General features: G+C 45.6%; 1 protein-coding gene across 1 annotated transcript in view; it reads right to left on the bottom strand.

Annotated features, from left to right (window-relative positions):
* The window catches only part of unc79 (unc-79 homolog, NALCN channel complex subunit), a gene marked incomplete at both ends in the record, with an annotated part of 60,795 nt that extends 39,654 nt beyond the window's left edge, over positions 1 to 21,141 (bottom strand). The window contains 14 exons of the mRNA XM_080531807.1: positions 255 to 485; positions 3,311 to 3,482; positions 4,004 to 4,230; positions 6,056 to 6,084; positions 6,256 to 6,296; positions 7,261 to 7,349; positions 9,829 to 9,893; positions 10,364 to 10,493; positions 10,870 to 10,925; positions 11,694 to 11,789; positions 12,509 to 12,679; positions 13,866 to 14,200; positions 19,255 to 19,375; positions 21,120 to 21,141. Coding sequence (XP_080387933.1) covers positions 255 to 485; positions 3,311 to 3,482; positions 4,004 to 4,230; positions 6,056 to 6,084; positions 6,256 to 6,296; positions 7,261 to 7,349; positions 9,829 to 9,893; positions 10,364 to 10,493; positions 10,870 to 10,925; positions 11,694 to 11,789; positions 12,509 to 12,679; positions 13,866 to 14,200; positions 19,255 to 19,375; positions 21,120 to 21,141 — 1,785 coding nt within the window. The remainder of the gene's footprint in view (positions 1 to 254; positions 486 to 3,310; positions 3,483 to 4,003; positions 4,231 to 6,055; positions 6,085 to 6,255; positions 6,297 to 7,260; positions 7,350 to 9,828; positions 9,894 to 10,363; positions 10,494 to 10,869; positions 10,926 to 11,693; positions 11,790 to 12,508; positions 12,680 to 13,865; positions 14,201 to 19,254; positions 19,376 to 21,119) is intronic.
* Between the last annotated feature and the right edge of the window lie 336 nt (positions 21,142 to 21,477).

The raw sequence follows: 21,477 nt of genomic DNA on the forward strand, positions 1-21,477 counted from the left end.
CTCCCCCTCTCCTCACCCCAGCAAACTCCACAGTCACCCATCATGACACCCTATGAACCCTTATAAACATTCCCTTACCCCCTCCATCCCCCCACCCCCTAACCTCCCCCCTCCTCTCCCCTCTCCTCTTCCTCACCCCTCATTCTCACCCCTCCAACCTCCTCTCCCGTCCTCTCCCCTCCTCCTCCCCCCTCTCCTCCCCCCTCCTCCTCCCCCTCTCGTCCTCCTCCCCCCCCCCCCCCCCTCCTCCTCACCCTGGCGAACTCCACCGGCTTGGGCAGGAGGCACATCACCATGACGTCGAAGCGGACGTCACAGACAGTCTTCAGCCACTTGGTGACGAACTGCGGCTTGAGCTTCTCCACCAGGCTGCCGACCTCGTCATCCATCATGTAGGCCGTGCTGTGGAACCACTGGAACACCATGCTCACCAGCCGCGCCAGGCTCTCCGTGGGGGTGTTCTCACTGGGGGTGCACAGGCTCACCTGGAGGAGGGTGGGGTGAGGGGGGGAGGGGGGGAGGGGGGGAGATAGTAGAGACAGTTAGGTTAATCAGGTTATCGAGACGAGTCATCCATGTTGACACGTACATATTAGGAACAACACAGACAGACAGTAGACAAACGTAAATAAAAGTACTGTGCGGGGGTGCACTGTGGGGGTGCACAGGCTCACCTGGAGGATGGGGGGAGGGGAGGAGGGGGAGAGACAGTAGAGACACAGTTACCATCAGGTTTAGGTCCAGGTTCAGGTTACTGTACTGTACTGTACTTGTGGGTTTGTTTTGCATATGACTCATGAATTTGAGTCATCCATGTTGACACACACGTGTTAGGAACAACACAGACAGACAGTAGGCAAACGTAAATAAAAGTACTGTGTGTTCCAAAAGCTCCAGGGTTGCAAGATGGGGCGGTGGCAGCCGAATGGGCTACTTTTGATCACACTGGGCCGGGAAAAAAGCATTTAGGTTGGGCTGGATAAATAGCATTTAGGTTGGGCTGGATAAATAGCATTTAGGCAGTGTCAAAATGTCAGTGCCTGAAAGTTACAAAATGTGTGAAGTTAAAACACACATCCTAGTACATACAATGTGCAGTTTTTTATTTTATTTTACAAACATCATTGGCAAAAGACATACAGCTTAGGGGCAGGAGATGATGATAATAATAATAATAATAATAATAATAATAATAACAATAATAATAACAATAATAACAATAATAACAATAAGAATAAATTGTATTTGTATGGCGCCTTTCAAAACACCTAAGGACACCTCACAGGGCAATACACAGTAAAATACAGTCAGGTTAAAAATAGTGGAGGTGACAAGGTGTCAAAAAAGAAACAGCAGAAAACAAAACAAAAGAACAACAGGAGGTGAAGTACAAGGACACAGGATAGAGATTAAAGTGAATATGCCAGTTTGAACAGGTGGGTTTTGAGTTGACTTTTGAATGAGTTTATAGTGTCTGACTGGCGGATGTGGATCGGCAGGGAGTTCCAGAGCTCGGGAGCCGAGCAGCTGAAGGCTCAGGCACCCATGGTGCTGAGGCGTGAACTGGGGACAGTGAGTAATCCAAAAGAGGAAGAGCAGAGGGTGCGGGAGGGGGTGTATTCCTGTATGATGGGTACCTGCCCAATAGTAATTAGCGGTTTTCTGACAATCTAAGTTTTGGGCTGGTGGTTTTTGGTGGATTTAGCGGTTTTTAGACTGTGGTTAGGCTGGAAATTGTCAATCCCATCTGGCAACCCTGCATGCGCTTGCTGCTTTGAAACGGTTGCTAGGAGACGGAGAAATGTGATCGTTGTAAATCAGTTAATGAAAGAGTGTTATTTATTATTCAAGTGTTTGCTGTGTCTGATATAGTATTAGTATGATTATTATATAATATTATTGATTCTGAAATAGGTAAGCTCATTTAAGTTTGGTTATTGTAAACTGTGCTAGCTAGCTAGCTACAATGTTCGGATGCGAGTGAAATTTCTGGTTGTTCGGTGTAATTATAAGCCCTATATACTGTTCTATAAATGTTCACATATTATCAGATGATATTTCCTATGTGCCTGTTGTCTTGCACTTTCGTTTTTCATGTTTTAGTTTTGTTTAAATAATGTCATTGATTTGTGAATGACGTTCCTGCATAGCTAGCTACAGCTGCGCTTGCTGCTTAGCAACGGTTGCTGGGAGACAGAGACATGTTACCGTTGTAACAAAGTTAATGACAGAGTGTTATTATTATTCAAGTGTTTGCTCTGTCTGTTATATCATTTATATAGTGCTACTTGAAAGTATGTGAACCCCTTGTGCAATTATAGATTTTTTTTGTTTTTACCATGAAATCTTTATTTAATCAGAACCAGTCTTTTTTATCTGACATAACAGGTTTATATTTACCAATTCCATAAGTTGGTTTAGAGGGAATCATGTGTGTAAAAGGAAAACTAAATTATAATGAAATTAGTGCAGGTGCAAAAATAAGTGAACCCCAGGTTGCCATGGTTAAATCAATTAGGTAAGGAGAATCCGATGGGTAAATAATTGGGTACCAAATGAACCAGGCCTAATTGCTCAAGGGGTTCGCATACTTTCAAGCAGCACTGTATATATATTTATATATGAGGGTCGTCATTTAAAACCGTAATTTAAAACCCAGCCAGTTATCCGCTGTAACTGACTAGTCTACAGGGACGCTATGTTAAGCTGTGACCCACCAATCAGCCTGCTACACCGTTTGACGATGGCCCTCATATCACACAGCACTGCAGGGTTAAGTGCAGTACAAGAGAGCCAAGCGATAAGAACCCTGCTGTGGCCAGGTGTGTCAACAACATCACCTAATCACACTCCCACCACCACCACCTCCTCCACCACCACACTGAGTGATGTACGTGGGTTAGGGTTAGGTTAGGGCGGCTGTGGCGCAGGAGGTAGAGCCGGTGTCTAATGATCGCACGGTCGGCAGATCGGTGGTTCGAACTCCGGCAGGCCATGTGTCGAGGTGTTCTTGGACAAGATACTGAACCCCAAATTGCTCCCAATGAGCGGGCCGGCGCCTTGCATGGTAGCTTGCAGCCATTGGTGTGTGAATGTGTGTGTGAATGTGAATGTGAATGTGAATGTGAATGTGAATGTGAATGTGAATGTGGGTGTGAATGGGTGAATGGGAGGCCATTGTAAAGCGCTTTGGAATAAGGCGTTATATAAGTCAGTCCATTTAGCTAGCAGCACACCCATCACACCCATCATCACACCCGTCAGCATCATCACACCCTTCATCATCATCATCATCATCATCATCACGCACCAGGAACCAGATGCCAAACTGGCTGAGCAGCCTCTGGTCGTGCTGGTCGTCCTCCTTGTTGTCGAAGTCGATGTTGTCCAGGGAGTGGTGGGAGGCCGACAGGCCCATCTGACGCCGGCGGTTCAGCTCAAACTCACGCAGCTCGGCGTGGATCTCTGCCTCCTTCAGCAGGCTGGAGGTGACGGACGTGTGAAAACACAGAGAGAGAGAGGGGGGGGGGGGCGGAGAAGAGTGTGAGACAGACAGACAGGCATATGGTAGAGGTACAGTAGATGGATGGATAGAGAGAGAGAGAAAGTGAGAGAGTGTGAGACAGAGAGAGAGGTACAGTAGATGGATGGATATGTGGGTGTGGGTGAATGCAGTGTTACAGTGTTTGTGTAAAGCACATCCAGAGATTATGAAAGAGGCTGCTGGCGTATTCTATGGTTCCCTGGGCCCTGGGTGTGTGTGTGTGTGTGTGTGTGTGTGTGTGTGTGTGTGTGTGTGTGTGAGAGTGTGCGTGTTTCTGTGTGTGTGTGTGTGTGTTTGTGCGTGTGTGTGTGTGCATGCCTGTGTGTATCGTCTGTGTGTGTGCATGCAAGCGTGTGTGTGTGTGTGTGTGTGCCTGTGTGTGTGTCCGTGTATGTGTGTGTGTGCATACGTGTGTGTGTGTGTGTGTGCGCGTGCATGCCTGTGTGTGTGTGTGTGTACCTGATAACGGCTTCCACGGTGCAGACCAGCTCCTCTGCCCCACACTCGCGGGTATTGATGGGGGGGGGGGAGGTCTGGTAGAGATGGGTCTCGGACGCGGCCCCCACCTCGCTGTGGTGGTTGACATGGCAACGCTTGCAGTAGCGGACGGGCCGGTTGCCATGACGCCCGCAGCAGCCAGCCGAGAAGCAGGTGACTACCGCCCTCCTGACATGAGAGCTACAGTTCTGGAGAGACAGAGAGGAGGAAGAAGAGATAGAGAGAGAGAGGGGGGGGGGGAGAAGGAGAGAGAGAAAGAGAGAGGGGGGGTGGAGAGAGAGAGGGAGAGGCAGATAGAGAGAGGGAAAGAGAGAGAAAGGGAGAGAAGGAGGGAGAGGGGGAGAGAGAGAGGGGGGTGAGAGAGAGAGGGGGGGAGAGAGAGAAGAAGAGAGGGAGATAGGCGGATAGGGAGAGAGAGAAGGAGAGAGAGATAGGGAGAGAGAGAACAACTCACTCAAATCATTTCCATACAGAGAGAAAATGCTGTAGTGTTAGTTCAGCACTGTCATGAGACAGAAAGCATCAATCTTAGAGAGAGAGAGATAGATAGATAGATAGAAAGATATATAGATAGATAGATAGATACAATAGATGTACAATAGGTGTTTAACCTTTCAGAAAAAATGAAAAGGCTAGCAATGGGGGACCGGCTTAATCTGATCAGCCACTGAAAGCTTTGGCCATTACAGAGATGCATTACCGCCTATCAATTTAAGAGATCTTTCTCTGTTTCCTCCCTCCCTCTATCTCTCCCCCTCCCCTTCCTTTCTTCCTTCTGTGAACAGGACATTCAGTTGGCTTACATTAAAATAGAGAATTCTGTCTCTCAGCAAAAAAACTGCGACAGCACTACTCAATCAATTACTTCTTGCATAGATGTTCTGTACTCCTGATTAATGGTCCATAAAAGGTATTAGATTCTGATACTTGGGAGGGGACAGGAATCCCTATTTTACGAGTAATCCCCTCTCAGAGAGAACAATCACATTTGTGTTCTGGTAGCGACACAGCTGGCGTGAGTCCAGGTAAGGGCTTTCTGCAGTACGACAAAGCCTGTTTAAAAGGCGGTGGATTAAAACTGCTGGACGGGTTGGACGATGGAGGACAGCTGTTTCCAATGACAACGCCTGACTGGGGCTGCTCAGCTGCTCAGCTGCTTAATACACAGTACCTGATATCACCTCTTCCCTGATTTGTGTGCGTCTCCGTGGAGAAGAAGGGAGAACTTTTGCGCCCTTGGGATTCTGTTCCGGAACAATCCTCATGGCCCGCCAGTTCCATTAAAACCGGGCCATCCGTCAGGGACGTAATGAGGGGAAGTGCTCCGGTGAATGGACTCTCGGAGGAGGGGAAAAAAACTTGGAACCTTTATAGATAACTAGAATGGAGTCTCAATGAAACAGCCACAGCACGTTAAGGTCGTTAACAGGTCATAGACAGACTGACTCATTCATGTCCTCGAAGCCTGCTTTCAGAGGCGTGTTCGTCTTCAACAGGAATTAACCAAGTCTTTCAAAAGTATCTGAAACGGGCATAGTGCTGTGTGAGTCATGGGTGGGTCATGAATCGATGGTACGCTGAGCTGCTGTTTGCATGAACTAAGGTACTGAGGCACAGCCACAATCACAAACACAACCAAACCATCATTTGCATTGTCAGACCAGACATGGCAGTACAGCACACTCCCAAAAGTAACTTAAATCAAGGCAATATATGCTTGTTGACTAATTTGTTGCTTTGTAAAGAAAATAAAAGGGGGGCATTGTTGCTTCTTAGGGGTTACTGTAATACAGTTAGACTAGCATACAGTTAGACTAGCATACCGAGCTCAAGTTGTAATGGTTACAGTGTCAGATTGCAACAGTATCTATCATGTTTTCATGAGTATGATTCAGCAGTACACCATCCATAAATAGCAATGAGAAATACCACAATGAATATGAACGGATGAGAGCGCAAGAAAACACAAACACACGCAAACACAACATCGATATCAAAGCTCCGATGTCTTACCTTCTTTTGACAAATAGCAGATATCTCAGCTGTAAAGACGAGGCCACAAAAGTATTCAACATACAAACAGATCGTGAGTTTACTCTGTGTGTGTGTGTGTGTGTGTGTGTGTGTGTGTGTGTGGCTGTGTGGCTGTGTGTGTGTGCGTGTGTGCGCACGTGTAGGAGAGGGGAAATGCCTACTTGCTTGTGAACACTCACCTTGGGGCAAAAGCACGTCAACAAGCCATTCTGCATGGTCTCTGTAAAGGTCGCAACAATATATAAATAAAGTGATTTTGCTGAGACTAGCTCAGAGTTGAATATATACTTCCAGCTAACACACACACACTCTCTCTCACACACACACACACACACACACACCCCTCTCTCACTCACACACACACACATGCACTCACAGTACTGCGTGATTTCCTCAGGATCAAAGACATGCCACGTGTTGGATAGATAGATAGATAGATAGATAGATAGATAGATAGATAGATAGATAGATAGACAGACAGATAGGTAGATAGACAGACAGACAGATAGCCAGAAAGACACAGACAGATAGATAGGTAGATACTGTAGATAGATAGATAGATAGATAGATAGATAGATAGATAGATAGATAGATAGATAGATAGATAGATAGATAGATAGATAGATAGATCGATAGATAGATAGACAGACAGACAGACAGACAGACAGACAGACAGACAGGTAGATAGATAGACAGACAGACAGACAGACAGACAGATAGATGGTAGATGTAGACATAGTGTTCTCATGGGATGCTGGTAGGGGCTCATTGTAATGCACGCCATGTAATGAGGACACACATGTTTGGAACCATAAACACACGTGTGTTTCCTAGCATTCCTCATTCCATTCCATTTACAATGAGCCCCGTACTCCGATTTCTACCTCCACCAGCCTCCATCCCCCCTGTCTGTGCTGTGTGTACTGTGCCACAAGTCAGAGGAACCAGGGGAACAAGTGACTGCATTGTTGTTTTTCTGATGATGATCTCGTTATCCGCACAAGGGGAATTACGTTGCCATGGTAACGCCTTCCCTTCCTCCCCCCCCCCCCCTCCCTTGGGTGAGAGAGCAGTGAACAGCGAGGCAGACAGCAGGTGATGTAGTGTGTTTGGAATGGCAGCTTGCTGAGAGCGAGGGAGGGATGGGGGGGGGACAGAGGGAGGGGGGGGGGGTGACTACGTACCCTGCGATCCTCTGGCTGCACTCCTCGCAGATGTACAGGGGTGGGGGCTTGTCTCCCAGGGCGACAGCGAGGGTGGGGTCGATGCACATCTGAGGGGGGGACGGGGACGAGGACAAACAGTTACACCATCTAGACGACCTGAGGGTAACATCTGTTTATAGGAGGTCCTGTAGCGTCCATACCGTACCATATCATCATATACACACACACTACCTACACTTCATATACACACACACACACTACCTACACTTCATATACACACACACTACCCACACTACCCACACTTCATATACACACACACACACACTACCTACACTTCATATACACACACACTACCCACACTTCATATATACACACACACACACACACACACTACCCACACTTCATATAGATACGCACACACACACACACACACACTACCCACACTTCATATATACACACACACACACACACACACTACCCACACTTCATATACACACGCACACTACCCACACTTCATATAGACACGCACACTACCCACACTTCATATACATATACACACACACACACACTACCCACACTTTATATACGCACACACACTACCCACACTTCATATACGCACACACACTACCCACACTTCATACACACGCACACACTACCCACACTTCATATACACACGCACACTACCCACACTTCATATAGACACATGCACTACCCACACTTCATACACACACGCACACTACCCACACTTCATGCACACGCACACACTACCCACACTTCATACACACGCACACACTACCCACACTTCATACACACGCACACACTACCCACACTTCATATACGCACACACACTACCCACACTTCATACACACGCACACACTACCCACACTTCATACACACGCACACACTACCCACACTTCATATACGCACACACACTACCCACACTTCATATACGTACACACACTACCCACACTTCATACACACGCACACACTACCCACACTTCATACACACGCACACACTACCCACACTTCATACACACGCACACACTACCCACACTTCATATACGCACACACACTACCCACACTTCATACACACGCACACACTACCCACACTTCATATAGACACACACACTACCCACACTTCATATAGACACATGCACACTACCCACACTTAATATACACACACACACACACACACTACCCACACTTCATATACACACACACACACACTACCCACACTTCATGTACACACACACACTGCCCACACTTCATATACACATACACACACACACACACACACACTACCCGCACACACACAAACTACCCACACTTCATATACACACACACACACACACACACACACTACCCACACTTCATATAGACACATGCACACTACCCACACTTACCCCATACTAGCATATAAACATAATTACATCTCATCGCATAACATACACCATTTAGCTGAAACTTATTACCCAAAGCGACTAACATTGCAGTGAGTGCATACATACATATTTCGGTATGTGTGTGTGTATACAAGTGTTAGCGCCATGCTCTACCGACTGAGCCACAGAGGACCACCACAACTACACGCACATACTGTATATCACACGCACAACACATTGCTGTCCTTCCGCTAAGATCTGATGAAAGGTTTTGTCTTTCTCAATGCCTGCCACATGCTCACAGCTCAAGTGTGGGTATCTAAGAACGTTCTAGATCTTCTGTGTAGGTATCTGAGAACCTTCTAAACCTTCTGTGTAGGCATCTAAGAACCTTCTAAGTCTTCCGTGTGGGAATCTAAGAATGTTCTAAATGTTCTGTTTGGGTATCTAAGAACCTTCTAAGAACCTACACATATGCTCTGCCGTGCTATCTCTGCTAGCTGTGATCTGTGCCTGGCCCCCCTGTTAGACTACAGTGCTAATGGCCTAGATGCTCAGATGCTGTTCTGTAATTTACCGCTCTCTCTCTCGCTTGCTGGCGCCTTATCGTTGGGGGTCGCATGGGGTCATAGCTTCCAATTAAGCCCCCCCCCACCACCACCCCGTCCCCCACCCCCCCTACCCAACCCGTCCTGTTTCCCTGGTAATTGAAATCCGGCCCTGTCCATGTCCCTGTCCCTGTTCCCTGTCCCTGCTCTCCTTGTCAGTTCTGAGAACAACTGAGCAGAGACAGGCTCTCCAGCAGGTCTCTGGAGCGTGTCCTGATCTGTTTACAACAGCAAACACAAACACAACCTCACCGCTGCAACCTGGCAGGCGGTTTGTGCTGTACAATGAGGGTTCTCTCACTGTTGAGACTATGGGAGTGTGTGTATGTGTGTGTGAGTGTGCGTGCGTGTGTGTGTGTAGGTGTGTGTGTGTGTGTGTGTGTGTGTGTGTGTGTGTGTGTGTGAGTGTGTGTGTTCAAAGTGAAGCCACAGTGATTAGGAGTGTGAGTGTGTGTGTGTGTGTGTGTGTGTGTGTGTGTTTCAAAGTGAAGCCACGGTGATTAGGAGTTACCTTGTGTGCGTTTGCGTGTGTGTGCGTTTGCATGTGTGTGTGTGTGTGTGTGTGTGTGTGTGTGTGTGTGGTGATTAGGAGTTACCTTGACGGCAGGTTTGTTGATGGCGTTGTGACACTCAATGTGTTGGCAGTGGATGGGGTTCCAGGCTGGGGGGAGACAAGAGCAGGGGGTAAAAATGACCAGAAAGAAAGTAAAGGGTGGGGGGCGGGACACCTGAACTGACGGTACGCCCAGCCCCTTCCACCCCCCAACAGGAGGAACATTGCACACACAACCCCCCCATACCACTCAGAACTTCCAACTTAGCTTTTTCACATACATGTAGATGTAGAGTTGTACATACCCTATACCCTAACTGTACATTGTATTGATATCCATTGCCCTTGTTCTGTATATACTGCATATATCTTAACTGTACATATCTTCTCCCTTGTCTGTATACTGTATATCACGCTGTACATACTTTTATGTCTATCTGGTTAGATGCCGAACTGCGTTTCGTTGTCTTTGTACTTGTAATCTGAATCTGATTACAACTAACCCCAGCTAACCCCAGCTAACCCCAGGTAACCCCAGGTAACCCCAGCTTGATCCACACCTTCCCAGAGTCTCTCACCTGTGTACTGGAGGCCTCTGTATTCGCTGATAGCACCTGGGGGCTTCAGGTTGGGCCAGTAGTGGAAGAGCATCTGCACCGCGGGAGGCTTGACTTGAGACGGTCCGTAGGATATGACATACAGAAGGTCCTAACAGAACACAACAACACCACAACAACACACCGCATAAGCTAGGGAGCTAGCTAACTGAGCTAGCTAACTGAGCGAGTGTGTCAAAACAAGACCCGCTCACCTATAGGACAGTGTGTGAACATACAAGTAGCACATGCAGAACATACATTCGTAAACAATTCTCCACAGTATTAGGATAGATTGTAAATCCTAGAGAGGATGTTCTCACTGTAAGCCCTTTAAGGCTTCTCTTACCTCTCCTGCTATGTTTGTTTCTATTTATATACTGTACGTTCGTATTTTTATCATCACTTCCTTTTCTGAGAATAAATAATTCATGAATTAAATAAATGAAAATGTGAAAAGTAGCACATGCATTTGTGAACGTATATACCTTCCACACTTCCTGTTTATACTTCATCAGACACTCCAACAACTGACAGTGGTACACTGGGAAACAGTAAGAGAGAGATTGAGGTCAGTGAAACTATCTCTGGCCACCGTGCCACACAGTGCCTCTCATCCGTCTACACATGCAGGACTCCACAGACACTAGGCCAGGCTGGGTTCACAGACGAGGCTTGAGGCTAGTCCCTAGACTAAAAGCTCCACTTTTAAATCCCACCTCAAAACCTACCTGTTCTCCCATGCATACAACCTTCCCTACCCCTAACCATCTCCCCTAACTCTGCCACCCCCGTTCCCCACCTGGACATTGCTGTTAATTGTTCCCTGTGCGTCTTCGTTAACTCTGTGTTCTATGTGCTCATGTTATCTGTTGCTTGTTGTTTCTGTGTTTTCTGTTTTCCCCATATTGTCAGCATCTTTGAGCCCCGGAAAAGCGCTATATAAATACAATGAATTATTATTATTATTATTATTATTATTATTAAATCACACTTCTAATGTAAAACCTCCATTGAAGAATGTTTTTTTAGTCTGGGATTAGTTTCAAGCCTTGTCCGTGAAACTGGCCCAATACACTGTACATGCCATTTAGCTGACACTTTTATCCAAAGCAACTTACATTGCAGTGAGTGCACACGTTTTATCTGTATACAGTACATGTAATGGTCCCAACAGGAAACTAACCCACAACCCTAAGCATTCGTTAGCACCATGCTCTACCAAACTGAGCCACAGAGGACCACACAAGACATGGTGCGACACTGGGCAGAGAGACGCTGGTACAAAAGTGTGTGTGTGTGTGTGCGTTACCTGGGTTGGAGGTGTACTGCATAGCAATCATAAGCATAGAGGAAGCAGACAGATTTACATATGCTGGGACACCTCCTTCTCTTCTTGTGGAACCCACTAAAGAAGGGCAAAACAAGTGAAAATGAGGAACCGTTGCGCCCTGGCAAGACTCCTTAGAGGGCACAGGGGGAAACCAAGCAGTTTGTTTGAGATGCACACAGTAAAAATGTGACAGCAGCTGGTGAAACCGGGAACAAGTCGGCAACCAACAGGACCGTTCAGACTTCTATTCAGAACATTTTAAAGAAATGTCAACGTGAAAAAGCGATGACACACTCGCTAGTCAAGCCAAAACATTGCAATGCAATGGATTCGGTGAGTAATCCCCCCACTGCTACCTAGTTAACTATAACACTACTTTACATTGTTAGCAGGCTCACAAAACAAGCTGTGTTAGCAAACTGGCTAGTTGTGCTAGTCCACGGTTTGAGGATGTTTTCCAAGAAATTTATTTATATTTTTCAGAATAAAAATCAGAACATTTGGTCGGTTTGCCGACTTTCACCAGCTGCTGTCACAAATGATCCTCCTGGGGTCTTCACAAAGGATGACCCCTATTCTATCCCCAACCTGTTACCATGACGAACCCCTAACCCAACACAAAATAAGGCTCAGACTGGCTCGTATGAGCATAGTATATAGCCATTCACACATTGACATCACCACTGTTACTGTTACTTTCTCCATGGCTTGATAGTGAACAGGAAAGGTTTTCTTTGACATGCATAGTATAGTCGATGATGCAGGTGCTATAGACACACTGTGGCTGTACTCACATATGGCCATGGGGAGAAATGAGTTGCTGAGGTACTCAATGATGTCTTTGTGCAGGAAGGGGGGGAATGTGGCTAACGTGGAGATCATAGCATAGGGCAAAGTGCTGAGAATATCGTCACTGAGAAAGGGCAGGAGGCAAGTCGTAGTGTAAAATATGGACTGTCCCAGATCTGACGAGAGAGGGGAGGGAGAGCCACAAGACACAGACAGGAGAAACAGACACAGTACTTCAATGAAATGTACATTTCATACTTCACATACTGTATGTAAATATCAAATATACTGTAGCATTACAATTGAGAAAGAAAATGCATAAATAAAGACTATGTATAAATACAGGATATACAGAGAGCATTTGAAAGTTGAAACTAAGGTCAGTGGAGTTTCAGTAGAAACCCATTATTGCTGTGCTACAAAAGTTTGCCCTCAGCAAAGGGAACGGCTTTCTAGTTGAGAATATGTGCTTTCATGCTTTTGAGCTTTTTTAAGACTCATAAAATATTAATGAAAAACAAAAGTATTGACTCTTAATTCCACTACCGAGGCAAACATTCCCAGAATATCATATCTCAGATTTCACTATCCACACATTAGAACTCACAGCTGCAATTGAGACACACACCATAAATACACTCTACTCTACTACACTATATAATACTACAATAACATACACTCTACTCTACTATATACACTATACTCTACTATACATACTCTACTCTACTATACTATACTATATACACTATACATACTCTACTCTACTATACTATACTATATACACTATACATACTAACTATACTATATACACTATACATACTGTACTCTACTATACTATACTATATACACTATACATACTCTACTATACTATACTATATACACTATACATACACTCTACGACACTATACTATATACACTATACTACACATACACTATACGTCATATTATCAACCATCAGAGTATTTTGTTTGTACATGTCCGATTTCAATGCATCCCCCCCCCCCCACACACATTTTAACATACTAATTCAATACCACTAAAGAAGAGAGACAGTAAACAGTAATACAATCAAGTAGAAGAAGAGTAGATCTGTGTCTAAAAAAAAAACTCCTGATATCAGACTGAACAACAAGATCCAGCGGGTCACACGTCACCCCCCATCATGCATCCCTCTGTGGGGGGGGGGGGGGGGGGGGGGGGGGGGACTCCTCTCTCACTGCCAAAAATGCAGCCGCAGCAGCAGCAGCTTGTCGCGCGTCAAGACAGTTAGCCAGGAGACGAGGAGGAGAAGGAGGAGGAGGAGCTACGTACAGTAGCACGCAGCGAGCAGCAACGCAGCACGCTCTGCACTCTTCCACTCACCATGCTGACCGTGCTGCAGCAGGGGCACCAGGTCAAGCAGGGTGACGAGGGTCACATAGAGCCCCTGATAGTCCAGAGAGGGGTACTCTGAGAGCTGAGCGTCCCGACTCTGCTGCCCCCCCCCTGGCTGCCCCCCCGCCTGTCCCGCGCGGTCCGGAGGGGCGTCGCGCAGCACGCTGTAAAGGAGGGAGCGAGTAACTGAAGGGTTGATGGAACTGACTTGTGGTCTTAGAGATGGGGTGAGTGGGAATGGCACAGGAAAAAGACACATGGTCATAGGGACGGCCAAATTGGAAGCTTCCTGGTTGTCCTTCCTGCCTGTGCGGGACAGAATGCTGCTCCGGGGGTGGGTGGGGGAGGGGGGGGGAGAGGGGAGAGGGGGGGGGGGAGGGGGAAGGGGGGAACAAGGGAAAAAAAGACAACAAAGACACAAAGAAACAGCACATTACATTGAAATGGCTCAACAGAGACAGCGTAAATAGTAAAAAAAAAAAACAACCCCCAGATAGACCCCACATAGGATGCAGTGTCTCACTTTTAGCTAGTCACCATTTTTTTTTTGTAATGGAGAGGCATGGGGAATTGTTTTCCCTGCTTTTTGTCTGTTCAGTTTGTGTGACTTTTTTATAATTTCACTTTAGTTTTTTGACTCGTTTTGGTGTTTTTTCTGACAAAACAAAACAAAACAATGAACAGAAACGGTTTGCAAAAAACTGCAATGATCACTGCATCTCATGCGTATCTGGTGACAAGGAGCAAAAATATAGAAAAATGGCATGTTTTCAGTGGCAACCCCATACTTTTCTCCAGAAAGGGACACACAAGCAAAATGGTTGTCCCTCAATGGTGCTTGCCTGCCGGGCTTGTTCGAATCGATAGGTTGAGCAGCTAGTCATGCAAAGGCCAATTGACCATGAAATCTCTTTCTCAGGGATAAACATCCTCGTCTTTTAGTGGGGCTGTCAAAGATGGGAGTGACACCAAATTGGTTAAGGGAAAATACAGAGGTGACACTTTTGAAACATGCTTCAGCCAGTAATAAACATGTGTGTGAGGGGTTTTAGATAAAGTCGTTTCCTGAGTCACAGCACATGTTTATGGCTTACCGAGAAATAATGTCTGTATGCATTACATTATGATACTGTTCCAGTATCATCAGGAGAGAAATAATGAGATCCAACAGGCATATGGATTCAAGTCTCTAAATTAAATGTAAGAACTAATCTACAGTTGGGGGGGTAGGGGGAACAAAACTATAATGACAAAGGAATAGGTTGTTTCAAACGGGATGACCGGTAGCATTATGTTGGAGCTAATGGGGAGGGGTGGGGGTGGTTGGGGGGGGTGGACGTTTGTGTTTGCTGTCCCCAGGGGCGGGAAGGGCTAGTTTGGTTGTGTGTGAAGGTTTGGGGGGGGGGGGCGGGGAGGGGGGGCGGATGGGGATAGAGAGCCAATGCTCTGTTACGAAACATTATGTAAAGCGCTAAGCTGTGCTATCAGTTTAATGATTTTTAGGCACTTTAGCACGAGGGGTCCAGATTACAAATGCTGTATGATGTATTGTTTTTGAAAGTCACTCACAAAGGTAAGAGGTATAGCATTTAGACAGGGGCAGTGAGTAAAGGGGTTGGGTTTTTAGTATAGAAATACAGTAGTAATAAACTCTTTATGACATTACAATTTCAACATTACAGTATAAAGCCTGTAGGCCTAATACTTTGACTGATCCCCTGAAAGTTATACTCCGAATGAACTTGGCCTAGATTTTCAAATATCAAAACACATAGTTAGTAATGATACTAACCGTTAGTCATTTATAACAAGTTCAAGGCTTTGTATCTTGCGGAGTATTACTTTATATCACTGCCCACTTTGCATAATAGTACACAGTATTCATTTTAACCCACATACATACTCTCACACAGACACACAAACAGACACACTGTACATACAGTACATATACATAAAACTCATTTACAAACAAACATACATAAATAGACACATAAATATTCACATTGACAACACCCTAAACTATTCTATCTTCAAACTGTAGCCACATCTGACATTCTGCTCTCTACGCATGAGTGAGCCATTGACCAAGCATGAAGCAATAAAGTTATATTTAATAAAGCATTACAACACTCAGTAGCCAAAGACCACATCAGGTCAAAAACAATATATATAGGCTACCTGTGTCTACATGTAAATCATTTAATCAACACAGCAGCCTTATTGAAATACATATCAATATTAGGTCTACTACATAATAATAATGGGTTGGATTGATATAGTCTAAGCCTAGCGCTTTTCTACCTGATGCTAAAGTGCGTTACAGCGTATAGGAGTGTCGTCTTGCATGGCTAATGGTAAGAGATCTTCCTGACTTTCTGCGTGACTTGTCCATGTCAGTCAAGGTTCACAAGGTTTACATTAATATTACATAGAGTGTGTCAGACCTTATTCCTCAAAGTCATCCAAGTGAGTGACAGAATTTGTGACACGGTCTGGTGAAAAGGTCTGCATGTCGGCAATTCTCAAGTGACCAAAAAGCTACTGGGTAAGTGGTACATGGCTTGTAAACAATCTTAAGGGCTCTGCACACAGCGTGCGATTCTGTTGCGCGTCAACATTCCATTTTGAAGTTTGAATGGAAGTCTATGAGAACATCGCATTTCAACACACACGGCGCCGTGTGTGTTGAAATGCGATGTTCTCATAGACTTCCATTCAAACTTCAAAATGGAATGTTGACGCGCAACAGAATCGCAAGCTGTGTGCAGAGCCCTTTACGTTTTAGGAAGTGTTTAAAAGCAAGGACTGTGTGTCTCTGTGTATCTAATTATGTGTAGTTTTGTGGTTTTAGCATGTTGATGTTCTATCAGCATGTTATGATGTGCTAAACATGCAGTTACATGTTCATAGCGATGTTCCTTTTTAGCCGCTAGGTATTAGCAGCTGTTTTGCGTGTGTTTTGATTCAGAACAAGTTTCTTTGGTATTTGGTTTAAGGTGTACCAACATTCAAATGAGCATATCTTCTTCAACTGTTTTGTATGACACATCATTTGAAAGCTTACAATCTGCACTTTCATAATCTGAAAAAAATAAAAATGCCCTACTTGAGGACCTTTTCACCAGACCCTGTCACCTTGGCATCCATGGCTCCATGGCTCACTGATGCAGAGAGCTAGATAGCTTGGCTAGTATGTTGCTTTCTAGCTGAGTGGCTGGGAGGCCTATCTGGCAACTACTACCTGGCTAACATGACCCCTAGCATACCTGGATAATATGACCCCTACCTGGCTAATATAACCCCTAGCATACCTGGCTAATACGACCCCTACCTGGCTAATATAACCCCTAGCATACCTGGCTAATATAACCCCTACCTGGCTAATATGACCCCTACCTAGCTAATATGACCCCTAGCATACCTGGCTAATATGACCCCATACCAGTCTCTTTAATGAGATAATCCCCCCTGAAATAAATAACCAGGTTGTACTGTAAGTAACCTGTGAGTAAAGGTAACCATATCCCTTAGTACCAACACTGCTGTTCTCCACAGGCAGTTCCCTAGGCTACTCTCTGAATCCGACATACATTTTGGCCGTTCCATTCTCTGTCTGTGCAGGACTCTTCCTTTCTAGGAACCTGACATATGCTGGTTCCTATTTTTCAAGGCTCAGTGCTCCTTCTCTCTCTCTCTTTCTCTCTCTCTCTTTCACACCCTCTCTCTCTCCCTCTCGCTCCCTCTCTTCCCCCGAGGCCACCACCTACGGAGCGGAACAGAATATTCTATGTCGGGAGCGAGGCTTGTTGTGCAGGTTGAAGAAGAAGAAGAAGAAGAAGAAGAAGACGACGACGATGACGACGACGAAGAAGAAGAAGAAGAGCTCTGGGCACAGGGTCAGCCCCAGTCAGGCACCCCTGGAGCAGTTAGGGGTTAAGTGCCTTGCCCAGGGGAACATCGGCAGTGGTAGGACGTTAGATATGATGCCAGCAACCCTCCAGTCACCAGCTCACCTCCGGCTCCCTCCTGGGGGTAGGGATCAACCCAGTGTCTGGCCCGCCTCTCTAACCTCTACGCTACCTGCCTGCCTGCCGCCCCATCCTTGGGAGGAAGGAGATATTGCCCCCTGCTCGAGAATAATAATGATGAGGAAAAAGTTACAGTATCATAACTGTGTGGTTCCTTTCACACCCGAGTGAGACTGAGCCTCGGAGACAAAATTGTAATTTGAGTTAACACGTTGCCATAACACCAACACCAACATGCACAATCACAACCGCTGTCACACTCCAGCTGGGCCGAGGACAAACGTATACTATACAAGGCTTACAATCACACAGTAGCTAACTGTACTACCGGGGAATTCCCTCTGTAAAATCCAACAGATCCTTATTGCTCTACACACAGCATGCTGCTGCAACCACCACATGCTGCAACCACAGCGTGAAGCAGCGATGATCAAATCTGAAATGGAATGGAGGGATGGATGTTAAATCCCTAACAATTTTCATAAACGTGGAACATGAAGAGTTCTGTCTGCCCTAATCCCCTATCCCTTAGGTAAATCGTGCCTGACAACTTTGAAGATGTTTCTGCGGTGGTGAATAATGATCAAAGCCCTGCTGCTCATTCTCACAGTGTTCACTCTGTTCAACCTCCAAATCCAACATGTCACATTATCGGTTGTGTTGCTGTAATGGCCGCCGCCTTCTTGACCGGCTCCTCTACGGAGCACATACTGTTCTATCCTCCTCAAGCGTCCATGGGACCCAGGGGATCCCCCAGGCCCAGTGAGCCAGAGGACCAGAGGACCAGACCTCCCCCAACCCCTCAGGGAACCAGGGTTGGGGGGTGGGGGGGTAGTGTCATCTATCTAGCAGGCTACCACTGCATCTCCAAATCGCCTTGTCGCCTTGTCTTTCCGGTTCTAGAATCCCTGAGGTAGGCTATCCTAGTGGCAGTTGGAGTCGAATAAAGCTTTTCTAATCTTAAAAAAAAGTATAAGAAATCAAACTGACATTGAGAGACAGGAGGGGATGATCGTGGTTGCTGTGTCTGCACTATTCACAGGGATATTAGAGAATTGGACGACAGTTCTGATTCGGAGTCATGCCTCAACAGCAACATTGAGCATAGTGGTCTCGCAAAGACAGAGGGTGGAGCGGACCAATTCCCTCTCTGGAAAATCTATTTTAGCCTCTAATCCTCTACCTGAAATAACACTGTTATGATGCTGAGGACACATTGTAATAACACCACCCAGTCACCTGACTTCATCCCCTGAATGTCAACTAAAGGAGGGGAAGAAATATCAAACATTTTTTGTTTACATTACTCCATTTACTTCACCTGTTGGTTCCAGCCACAGCGCACTTACCTGAGCAGGGTCTGAGAAAAGTATTTCAGTGTGTTTGCAATGTCTGTTCCGGAGGGGACGGGGTAAATATTGTGTTGTACGCGGTTGTGATACTCTTGCAAGTACCGTATCTTAGAGGCAACTAAATAAAAAAAATAAAGAACAGAGTAACAAACAAAATCAAACGCTGGTGGTGAAACCTGTTTATCAAGGAGAGAAAGAGAAGAAAGATTGTTTTTTCACTGAACTCAGGGAAATCATGATCTGGAAATCTGTACACAGCACAGAGGCAACACTGGGAGGACCTAAGAAAAGGCTTCCAGGTACAGTGTGTTTGTAAGAGTGGCAGTTGGGAGACATTGTAGAGACATTCAACAGCAGCAGCAGCAAACAGTATCCACCACCCTCCAGGATCAACGTTAATGTCGGTTAAAGGCTGTTGGGTGAGCGTTTTTGCTTTTAGTTGTGTGCGCCGGTGGCTTGTTAAACTCCCCCATTAATCTTGTCACCTGAGCATAATAGTAGTAGTTGCCTTGTGAGATGCAGGTATAAGATTCAATGGAAAAGATTCTATGGCACCCGCTCTGTGCTCTGTGTCGCCTGGGCAAGGTGACCTTTGTGTCGGGGGAGGGGGGGGGGGGGGGGGGGCTAGGTCACAGCCAGCCCTGGAGGGTGTCATTTATAATTAATTTAAAAATAATTATTTAATTATTTATATGCCATTTTAAGGTGACTCAGAGCAGTGGTAGTATGTAGCGTTCTCTGGCCTGTAGCTCACAAGAGCCACAATAACAATAACAACCACAGGGTTTGTGTGTGTGTCTGAGTGTGTGTGTGTGTGTGTGTGTGTGTGTGTGTGTGTGTGTGTGTGTGTGTGTGTGTGTTGCATGTACATGCATATGTTCCTTTTTTTGTCAACTGTTACACCAATCTATAGTGGACGTCCAAAGGAAATAGGCCCACCACACATGCAGCTACCTTGTAATGTTTCTCATCTACAGTTTTGTCAAAAGATGGATGAACTCCTATTGTCAAGGGCAACAATTTGTGATAATTACAAAAACTAATTTGGTTAGTACACTAACCAATAAAATTACAAGGCAATTGTGTGTGTCTTGCGGGAGAGACAAAACAAAATAGACTGCTGTTCAAATGCTCATCATTTTCCTCTAACTATAGTAGCTGTTTCAAAGATTTGATGCCAGTTGGGATATAGATTTTTTAAAATGCTGAATTCATTCAACTGACATGTTTTCCTGGTGTGCAGATATGTGATTACATAGCAACCTATCGACATCACAACATCACAACATTTGCTGTCATATTACAATAACCACAGGAACATTAAAAGCAGTGTGTATTCACTACCTCAATCTGATAGAGTTAAGTTAAAGATGCAGTCAGTATAACTGCGGGTTTGTCGGTCCACCTGTTTCAGAGGCAAATGATGGAGAATAAAAACTCGTCTCTTCTGCCAAGCAAAAGGATGTGAACAAACCAGCCACATTATTGATCACCAATGCCACCATATTGTTTAGTGGAGAGAAATTATGATCAGATCGGTCGACCTTGAAACCAATCATTTCTCGGTCTTTCCCGACTATGCGTACTTTAACATGTCAATCACAAATTAATCCGTGATAGCTATTATAGTTTTTTTCCTTATATTTTTTTTTGGGGGGGGGGGGTTGCATCTTTGTTGCATCCCCTTCCTTCCACACCAGCCCCTCCAGGCAGCCTCCTCTGCAGAGACGAGGACGTGTTGCCGCCGCGGTGGTTTCATCACCAAGGACAGCAGCCAGCCACCTCATACCTCGATCCACAGATCCACAATCAAACCTATACAATTGTTAAGAGACAGAGGATGAAAATCCATCGTTACTTACATTGCTCCGCTTTCGTAGACATTGTGGAAACACTTCACGAATCATCAAACCCCAACACTGTCAAATGTTTCCTCGCCCCTACGGTGTGTTTTCTGTTTCATCCACTGACTGACTGTCTTGAAAAAAGTGAATAAACCCCCCCCGACCGCACTCAGGGGCTCTGTCTGTGTGGTTGGACCACTGCTGTTCGGAGGTAATGGAGGTTTTTAACAGCGAAAAAGCAATCGATGTAATTAGGTAGAGTGGTTGGAAATTGCGTGCGGTGTGTCCCGTTGATCTGTGTTACGGTTTGGCTACAATGTATGTCTTCTTCTCTGGCGGAGACAGAGACACCCGCACCCCGTCGCTGCTCACACCT

The sequence above is a fragment of the Nansenia antarctica genome (genome assembly GCF_963989245.1).
Source record: "Nansenia antarctica genome assembly, chromosome: 1".
Taxonomy (NCBI): domain Eukaryota; kingdom Metazoa; phylum Chordata; class Actinopteri; order Argentiniformes; family Microstomatidae; genus Nansenia; species Nansenia antarctica.